General features: G+C 39.7%; 1 protein-coding gene across 9 annotated transcripts in view; it reads left to right on the top strand.

Annotated features, from left to right (window-relative positions):
* ETS2 (ETS proto-oncogene 2, transcription factor) overlaps positions 1-9,914 on the top strand; it is a 147,277-nt gene extending 137,363 nt beyond the window's left edge. For all 9 annotated transcript variants that reach the window (XM_056559666.1, XM_056559665.1, XM_056559672.1 and 6 more), the window contains exons 3-10: positions 1,952-2,072; positions 3,093-3,212; positions 5,095-5,295; positions 5,493-5,573; positions 6,457-6,678; positions 6,767-7,030; positions 7,584-7,702; positions 8,035-9,914. In XM_056559666.1, coding sequence (XP_056415641.1) covers positions 1,952-2,072; positions 3,093-3,212; positions 5,095-5,295; positions 5,493-5,573; positions 6,457-6,678; positions 6,767-7,030; positions 7,584-7,702; positions 8,035-8,250 — 1,344 coding nt within the window. In that variant the 3' untranslated portion in view covers positions 8,251-9,914. The remainder of the gene's footprint in view (positions 1-1,951; positions 2,073-3,092; positions 3,213-5,094; positions 5,296-5,492; positions 5,574-6,456; positions 6,679-6,766; positions 7,031-7,583; positions 7,703-8,034) is intronic.
* Positions 9,915-10,516: the final 602 nt, after the last annotated feature.

The following is a 10,516-nucleotide window of genomic DNA, read 5'->3' on the forward strand; positions in this document are numbered from 1 at the left end:
CGTGTCCCATCTTCTCCTCCTCTGCAGCTAATGACTATAATGATGTGATTAAAAGTTTTTTCATTTTTTTTTTTTTCCCTTTTTATTTTTTTATTTTATTTTTAGCGCTTGCATAGCAGTATTGAATGGAGCCTTGTTCTTGTGAAGTGTAGGAGCCCACACAATGTGATCTGTAGCATAGGAATGTATACATTGGGTGACACCGAGCCGGTTCCTTCCGATCGGCTGTCAGGAGGACGTAATTATAAGTATGGGAGGGCGAATCGCTGGATGTATTATTTTTATACAAGACACCGCTTATTAGTCGCCAATTACCACCTAGTAGAGATGTCTCTATCTCATGACGCAGAGTTCAGTGACCGCATTGTTTCCCTTGTGCGTAGGACTTCACTGTTGTGTGTAGAGGTCGTTCTCTTTTAATTAACACTTTGTAGTACTTTTATTTTTATTTTTTTATTTGACACTTTCATTTTAAAGACCAATTTTTATTTTATATTTACCTTTTTTCATTAACAAAGAAAATATTTTAATTTGTAGTATTTTACTATACTTTTTACTATTAGAAAAAAAATGTAAAATAATTTTTTTTCTATTTTTTTTTCTATTTTTTTTAAATTTTTTTTTACATATCAATTGGCTCCAGAAAGCTAAACAGATTTGGAGAGGTTTGCTATGGGGATTTGCTCCTACTCTAAACAGTTCCTGAGACAGACAGACAGGTGTCAGCAGAGTGCACTGTTTTCAGACACAAAAGAACAACTCCACTTCAGCTGCTAAGTACTGGAAGGATTAAGATTTTTTATTTAATAGAAGTAATTTACAAATCTGTTTAACTTTTCTAGAGCCAGTTGATGTGAGAGTTTTTTTTCATGGAATACCCCTTTAAAGGGGTAGTCCAGTGGTGAAAAACTTATCCCCTATCCTAAGGATAGGGGATAAGTTTGAGATCGCGGGGGGTCCGACCGCTGGGGTCCCCTGCGATCTCTCTGTACGGGGGCCAGGCTCTCCGGCCAGATAGCAAGTGTCGACCTCCACACGAAGTGGCGGCTGACACGCCCCCTCAATACATCTCTATGGCAGAGCCGGAGATTGCAGAAGGCAGCGCTTCGGCTCTGCCATAGAGTTGTATTAAGGGGGCGTGTCGGCCGCCGCTTCGTGCGGAGGTCGACACGCCCCCTTTCCGCGGGCTGTCGGGGCTCCGTACAGGAGATCGCAGGGGGCCCCAGCGGTCGGACAACCCGCGATCTCAAACTTATCCCCTATACTTAGGATAGGGGATAAGTTTTTCACCACTGGACTACCCCTTTAAATATATTTGTTTCCATCTCCTCCTAAAAATAGAAAAAGGATTCTATAAACATTCAGTTTGTTCCTATATCTGTTTTTCGTAAAAGCTTATGGACAACCAATCAACATTGAAATGACCAAAATCAGGGCATTTAGGCCCCGCCCTGAGAAATGCTCCCACTTTGACTGGGCTTGTTGGATTGTTTCACCAGAATCAGGGCTGTTAGTGTGTGACAATCTAATATGGCCGCCGGTATATCTTTAATAGGCTTTGTCAGCGTGTCTTCACAATACTGGTGAATGTTCTCATTCCAGATAATGGCAGGTCTAGGGAGACTGGCCAGTTAGTGGGCTTGGAAAGCTTAGTGACCACCAAGGAAGAGCTGGTTGTCATGCCATGTGACCCATTATTGCAAGAAGTTTCTATGTTGTGACACCTGTGTTATCTATTGAGCTATATGAATAATATTTAGCAGTGTTCACCAACCTGTGGCGGTCTAGCCAGAGGCTGTCTGCAATCGCTGAAATTTTGCAACAAGTGAAGGCCCTACTGGTGGATGAACACTGATCTACTGTAGACATAGGCTTGCTATTGGCTTTCTTTATTGTTTTTATGCAAATGTTAGTCCCCTATAATATTATATCTTCTACTTTCCGTTCACAGCGACAACTGGCATTTGACAACGTAAACTTGTCCACGTCAATATTCACTGGATTATATTCTACATATGATACTTATGAAGAGGAGCAGGCGGTGCCCACAGGCCTGGACTCCATATCTCATGGTAAGACTGGCAACAACTTCACACTTAAGCCACACCCCTTAAATGATGTGCCGGGTGGCAAGTATCTGACACTCCAATATGGCTGCTCCTATAGCAGCCATATAGTTCAATGTCCTCTTCCCGAAAAATTTCATCTCTAGGAAGATTTGCCATTAGTGAAAAGCTGGTACAGCAGCCAAGTTGGTTGTCACCAATATCTGAACTTACAAGTATTTCCCCATGACTCCATATTTAGGAATAGGTTTCTTTTTTTTTTTTTTTCTTCCAGGGGTACTCCGCTGCCCTGCTTCGGAAGCTCTGCTCCCCAGCGTCCGGAAGTTTATTGTTCCGAACGCTGCGTGTGGGCTTCCGTGTTCAGGGCCGCCCCTCGTGACGTCGCGCCCGCCCCCTCGACAAGTCTATGGGAAGGGTGTGTGACGTCACGAGGAGTGGCACTGAACACGGAAGCCTGCACGCAGCGTACAGAACAATAAACTTCCGGACGCTGGGGAGCGGAGCTTCCGAAGCAGGGCAGTGGAGTACCCCTTTAAGGGGTTCCTGTCCCTGCAGTAGATGCACTGCGACATCTTAATGTGAGGGTATGATTTATTTGGTGGTCCCCAACCCAGTTCTTAAGGCCCACCGACACTCCGGGTTTCTTCACTTAATTCATTGGAATAGAACAGGGAAAAGATTAAAATCCTGGACTGTTGGTGGACCTTGAGGACCACCTAAACAAAAAACGGATCAGAAGGCTAGAGCATTGTTTGCCCTCTGTGCCTATTGCCTTCTACCTCTGACATCCATACCGTAGAACCAAAAAAAGTCACAACCCATTTCCCCGGGGCTTGATTCCTCCAAAGAAAAAAAAACGGTTCCAGTCAAGGGCCATTTAGAAGTTCTAATAATATGACAGTTCCCCTCTAAAGTTTTTTGCTTTTGTGTATGCTCAATCTATGCATCCCGAAAACCTTGTAGGATCCATCCTCTCTGGCCAAGCCCTTGGCTTCATAGAAACTTTTTGAATTTTTTTCCCTTTAGATTCCGGCAGCTGTGAACTGCCTCTGTTGACCCCGTGCAGCAAGGCCGTCATGAGTCAAGCTTTGAAGGCCACTTTTAATGGATTTACGAAAGAACAGCGGCGCTTCGGTATTCCCAGCAGTAAGTCTTAATTTTTTTGGGTTAATGCTGTTGCGAGAGAGCTGAATCTTCTATTACGGCAAGACCAAGGGCCGGCATTAAAACTTCATTTTAGAGGCCTACGAAAGAGAGGTTTCAGGGCCCTCAAGGTTGAGACCATGGTAGTCTGACTGGTTGCTAGGTATGTGTTGCCTGACAACACTGTGTTAAAGACAGGTATCATGTTAAAAAAAAATCATTTGGATAGGGGATAAGTTTTAGATCGTGGGGGGGGGGTCTGAGCACTGGGGCTCCCCACAATCTCCTGTTTGGAGCCCCAGCTCTCCTTCACAGCGGCGCGTCACAACCGCCACCCGAAGTGGGGCTGTCACTCTCCCTCTATATAATTCTATGGGAGAGCTGTTTCGCAATCTTTGGCTCTCCCATAAAACCATATAGAGGGGGTGGGGGTCGTGACGTGCCGCTGTAAAGGAGAGGCAGGGCTCTTAACTGGAGATCGTGGGGGGCTAGGGGATAGGGTTTTTTTTTTGTTTTTTTTTACACATGATACTTGTCCTTTTTAAAGGTGGTAGCTGTATGATTGGTAGGATAACCATTGGAACCAGTGTTTCTAAAATGATTTGGCTATTAAGCTACAGCCTACTGTTGAAGAAAAAAAATAAATCCAAACATTTTTTAGATTATCCTGGTCATTATACTATAGATCGGGGGTCTCCAAACAGTAGACTTCAAGAAGCTGGCTGTCCGGGCATGGTGGGAGTTGTAGTTTTGGAAGCATCTAGAGGTTCACTGTTTGAAGACCATTGCAGTATATTATTTTGTGTACTGTACCTTTTTCACCACCACGAACCTTATTCGTCAAAAAAAAAAAAAAATTCTATATTTGGCTCCTTCTACTGATGTCATTGTTAACATTACTTCTCTGTGTTTCTCGACCACATCACAGGAATTTCCGTGCATGTAATAGTGTACACCGCAGTTGTGCAACGTCTAAACATTTGAGGCATGTTCCTCGACTTCTGTGCACGATACCCTCTTAGTCATCGCATTAGTTTACAAAAGAAATCAATGTTAGTCATACATTTTTATTTTTTTACCAGACTAGATCCATAAACATTAACTTTTATTAATAGAACCCCTAACCTGCTGTCCCTGCATACAAGGACAGTGGAGTAAAGACAAGATTTAGTGTCAATGTGTAGCACGTAAAGCACCAGAATTTTTCTCCAGGGATTTGGTTAATTTCTGTTAAAAAGGGTCACTTCACAAGCTAAGTTGTCCTGCTTCTGGTCCCCTAGTGTGTAACCAAATCTGTAACCTGTTTGAATTCCCCACAGCACCCCCGCAGGTGTACTAAAGTATTGCACTGTGTGCTTAATGCAAGGCAGAGGTCCCCAACCACAGTCCTCAAGGAACACCAACATTCCAGGTTTTTTCAGTTACTCTATTTTAATAGAACAGGGAAAACTGGGTTGGGGACCTCTGCACTGAGCGGATGGTACAATACCTTATTACACCTGCAGAGGCGCTGTGGTGAATTTGAGCACTGATTAAACACAGATTTTGCTTAATGGAGGACTGGGTTGGGGGACCTCTGCCTTACATAGAGCCCATGATACAATACCGTTTTACACCTGCAGAGGTGCTGTGGGGAATCTAAACATTAGTTACATGTGGCTCAGCACTTCGGGACCAGTAGCAGGACACCTCACCAGGACAACTTGCTTGGGGACCACTTGCACAAGGACATGACAAGTCCTTTATAGTCCCAGACTTTCTTTTGAAGCTAATCTGAGGGTCCCAAATGTGGAACCACTCTCAAAACATTTGAATACAGTACATAAAAAATGCAATTCCTAAATCGGACAACCCATTTAATGAATTGTCTTGCTTACTTTTTTAGATCCATGGCTGTGGAATCAGACCCAAGTGTGTCAGTGGCTTTCATGGGCCATTACTGAATTCTCCTTGGAGAACGTGAGCTTTCCGAAATTTATCATGACTGGGCAAGAATTGTGTAACTTGGGAAAAGAGCGATTTCTAGAGTTGGCCCCGGACTTCGTGGGTGACATTCTGTGGGAGCATCTGGAACAAATGATGAAAGGTAATTGGGGGAAGGAATGCAATAAAAGGGCTTCTAGGAAATGTTCCTAAACTATGTAAACAATTTTCTACCGACATATATCTACCCGTAGATGTCTATAAGGATCTATGGAAATGAATTAGTGCTGAGACAGCATAGTGGATTTATGTAGGAACAGAGGAATATAACTTATATATTTTTTTCTCCTTTTTTCTCAGAGCAAGAAAAGATTCAGGATCAATATATTGACGGCTCCAATCACCACTCCAGCTCCCAGTGGATAAGCAACGACTCATTAAGTAAGTTACATTTCTTCTGCTTGGTTTACAATACTTTTCTGTTGTTGTTGTTATAAATGTTAAAGTTATTATTAATGTTATTTATTATTTATTTTTATCACTTTATTACTTATAAGTATAATGTGTAATAAAAAAAAACATAAAAATGTATCTAGTATTCTAAGGTTAGTATAATGTGTAATAAAATTTAAAATCACTTTTTTTGGGGTGAAAACCTTGCGTTTTATTTATTTAAAATTACTTTATGTAAGTATTTAAATTTTTTTTATATATTTTTTTTTTTTTTTTTTTTTTTATAAACACATCTAGTATTTTAAGGTTTTCACCCTAAAACTTCTTCCCATCATTAGAGTGAGGAAAGAAGCATTCCAATACCTGTTTTCAGTAGAGCTAGTTGCCCATGTTGGATGTTTGCCCACTGGATAGGAACTAAACATGCATGGCCATTTCTCCATAGAAGATGAGAGGTGTGGCTGTCTGGCCATGCTGGGAGTTGTAATTTTGCAACATCTAGATGTCACAGTTTGGAGACCACTGTCCTAGTGGTTGGAACCTTTGCCTATATAACTCCTTAATGCTGACCTTACATGAACCCATAGATTAGATTTTGGGCCGATGACACTACGCCCCGCAAGCTTAGGCTTTCTTGGTGGACAATACCCTCCATTTATTTTTGTTTATGTAGTGGTTTAATGCATTATTGGGAGCTTCTAATGGTCACTGTCTCACCTGGTAAAACCCTATATGGCTCCATCCTACCAACCAGCTGTGGTAAGGGAATTCATACATTACACTTGCTATGATTATGAAGGCATCATTGTCACATGATCGTATTCCAAATTTTTTTGCTTCCCTATCTAATTTTTATACTTTCCTCTGTTAGATTTCAGCATGGAGCCTCAGCATTGTATGCAAATGCAGAGTTACCCGAAGACTGAAATGTACAGCGACCTGTGTCCGGTTACCCAGGTCCCAAATCTCCTCCCGGTGAAGCAGGAGTTCCAAAGTTATTCATGTATGAAATCCATTGGAAATAGTTACTCGTCTCTGAACCATGACTATGGGCAAAGCAACATGAATGTCCTCCTAAACTCTCTTAACTCTGGTAGGTTAAGAACTAAACCAGTTTGCAATTATTATTTTTTAAGAATTTTTATTTATTTTTTAACAATTTTTTTTTTTTTTCTCTCCAGTAAAATCCATGGACAGGGACTCTGTAGACAGTGGCACAGAAAGCTTTGAAGGCTCAGATTCCTTGCTACAGTCGTGGACTAGCCAGTCCTCACTGGTGGATATGCAACGTGTTCCATCCTACGAAAGCTTTGAGGAAGATGCCAGCCACTCGTTGTGCTTAAACAAACCATCTATGTCTTTTAAAGATTATATCCAAGACAGAAATGACCCGGTGGAACAGGGCAAACCAGTTATCCCGGCAGCTATTCTTGCTGGTTTCACAGGTAAGATACTCAAAAAGGTTACAACATAAAGTTTTTATTATCATTATTTATTATTATTAATAATTTATCAAAATTATTTTTTTCCATTACTTTTATTAATATAATACAAAATTATTATATTAACAAAAATTATTTTATTAAAAGTAATAAAAAGAAATAGAAATCAAAAATATATTTTATTTATGCTAATTTGTGTTGGGAGTGGGTGGGTGTGTGTTTTTTGTTTTTATATGATTTTATGCTATGTTAACGTCCAGTCAGAGCCATGTTTGCAGTATGCTGGGAAAAGCATGTACTATAAACAGGTATACCTGCCCAATGTGTCCTTTTGGCATCCATTGGGCATGTATACACCAGTGTACATTTTATTTATGCAATATATCCTAACATGGTAGAACAAGCTGTCCACATAAAGTGGTGTATGACAAGAAATCTTCCAGCGTTTACCTTTGGCACAAGGCTTAAGGAAACTGAATTTTATATTTCATTTATCAACAAAATTTAAATGTATTCACATTATTAACCTTTTATATTTTATTTATTTATTTACTAGGGAGTGGACCAATTCAGCTTTGGCAGTTCCTGTTGGAGTTGTTGACCGACAAATCGTGCCAGCCCTTTATCAGCTGGACTGGGGATGGATGGGAATTCAAGCTCACTGACCCAGACGAGGTTAGTCTTAGATCTGTTTTGCATTATTGGGCCAATTACAGATATCAGTGGTATCTCTAATAGATGGGCATATCTCTTTATAGCTTGATAACACTCCATGGCTGTATATAAAAAAAAAATAAAAAATTCAGCTGTATTTATATTTCCTATAAATTACATTGAATCAAAATGTATCCCGGACGAGCCCCCATAATTATGCTCTAATGTAAATAGTCTTAATATATATCTAAGATAATCAGAAATGGTTATGCTAAATATTAGGTCAAGATTAAACATCTATTATAAAGGAATATGTTGGACTAATCTATTTTTAAATTTTTATTTAATTTCAGGTTGCTCGCCGCTGGGGAAAAAGGAAAAACAAACCTAAAATGAACTACGAGAAGCTTAGTAGAGGACTTAGATACTATTATGATAAGAACATTATTCACAAGACCTCAGGAAAGCGCTATGTGTATCGGTTTGTGTGTGATCTCCATAATTTGTTGGGGTACATGGCAGAGGAACTGCATGCCATGCTTGGTGTTCAACCGGACACAGATGAATGAATCAATGAAGGTTCTATAGCTGAAGCACACAATTGTACTGTGAATTTATTGGGGCGGTGGGGGAGGGAGGAAACCCTGACCCCTTTCGGTCATTAGTAGACTGTTAAAGACAAAACTATGGCTAGAATCTAAAAGGCAACGCGTTTTGAGACCTTTCTGCGAAGTGGTTTGTGTTGTACTTTCTCAACTTGGTGCGACAGATGACCCTTGGGGTACAGCTCCGAAGAACATTTGCACCATAAACTTTTTTTTTTTTTTTTGTATGTATGCGTGTGTAAAGTATTTTATGTTTAAACACTGAGGGGAAAAACAGGAAAGAAGAATTCGAATCTACAGTCAACCAGGGAGAAAATGACAGCCTATCAGAATCTCAAATTGTGTCATTTGATGCTGAAAACAGCGATTAACGCAAAATTTCTAAACCATCTCAGTGACTGCACTTTAACACCTCATGCTGCCTGAGTCGTATGTTGTTTTTGTGATGTGGATGTTTTTATTTTTTTTATTTTTTTTATTTTTTCTTCTTCAGATCATTTCAAGCGCATGTAAATAGTTTTATCAAGAATTTTCATATTTGCATAATTTGATCTACAAGGGATGTGTATATTATTATTTACTATTTGAATTTCAGATATGTTTAATATTTTTTTTATGGCACAAGGATTGCCCCCTTTTTAGTTTTTTGTTTTGTTTTTTTCTTCTTCTCCTAAACTTCTTAAATTCTCATGTTAAGCTTCATGAAACTGAAAATATTATTTTTGTCATTCCAATAGTAACATAAAAGAGCACTTGTCATCAGACACAATTAAATGGGTGCCATTGGGTTCTAACAAATCTCAGGAAGTCTTTCAACTTGATAAATGTCTGTGTGAGAGCTCTATAGATGACGTACTTTTATAAAAATATATAAAGAAATGAATCGGCGCAGAATATTGGCCTATGTAGTCCAAAATTCTGTGCTGAACTCCAAATCCACTACTTGGGTTGGTGTTTTTCAACCATGGTGCCCACTGTTGTTGCAAAACTACAACTACCAGCATGCCCAGACAGCCGATGGCTGTTTGGGCATGCTGGGAGTTGTAGTTATGAAACAGTTGGAGGTTTCCTGGGAAAGGGGGGGAGGCACTGACCTCCGGTAGTGGGAGGTTAGTCTAGATCTAGATTAAAGAGGAATATATGGTGCTGGATGGACAATACTGAGCAAGGCCACCTAAAATTATTCAAGTAGTGAAGCACAAGTTCGAGCTTTTCAGCTTATTACACATCTGTGAGAATGTAATCATTTAGTATGTGTTTTGTAATTATTGGAAAGACATTAATAACATTTAGTGTTCTCCTTTCCTGTATATATTGCTTTTATGCTTGGTTGTTTTTAAGCAATCTGTCTTATTTTTTTTTTTTTCATCATTTTGAGCTCCTTGTTCTTGTTTCTGCCTCCCTTTGAATAGATGTGGAGGAATTTGTGTAGCAGCCATTTTTACTGCAAAATATTATACCAGATATGTATTTTTGTTGTCTTTCCCCTTTTTTGTTTTTAAGAGAGGTTTTTATTTTATATCTAAAGTGCCTTGTAAACTAAAGCGTATATATATTTCTGTATAAAGTTACTAGAGAGATAGCAGATGCAAATTGACAGAATTCTGATTAAACTGTTTTTTGGAAAATTTAAAACTTTTGTTGTTGTGTTTTTATTATTTTTTATTAAAAAAATTTTTTTTATATACATTAAAAAGGGTTTAAACTCTGAAGTGTCCTTTACCATTTCTGTATAGATGTAATTCACAAAATAAAGTCAGTTTGTAAATGCATTTCATTAGCTATTCTGTATTGGGGTAGGTTCAGACGAGCGGATTTTCCGTGCATGTTTCGCTGTGGATCCGCTGCTGAAGGACCTCTGTATGCTGCCTTTTCATGTGCCTGCTCGGAGCAGCAATACGCCACTACCAGCAGACACCCTGCGATGTGCGAGTCGCCGTGCACATCGCTTCAGTGTGTCTGCATGTAGCAGCTTATTGCACATATAAAGGCAGCATACAGAGGTCCTTCAGCGGCAGATCTGCAGCATAAAATACGCTGTAAATCCGCTCGTCTGAATGTACCCTTATACTCCCAGAGTTGTACTCGCTATTCTGCTAGTGGAGACACTTTATATCTACATTACTTATCCTGTACTGATCCTGAGTTATATCCTGTATTATACTCCAGAGCTGCACTCACAATTCTGCTGGTGAGGTCACTGTGTACATACAGTACATTAATTATCCTA

Source organism: Hyla sarda, chromosome 2 (genome assembly GCF_029499605.1).
Source record: "Hyla sarda isolate aHylSar1 chromosome 2, aHylSar1.hap1, whole genome shotgun sequence".
Lineage (NCBI taxonomy): Eukaryota > Metazoa > Chordata > Amphibia > Anura > Hylidae > Hyla > Hyla sarda.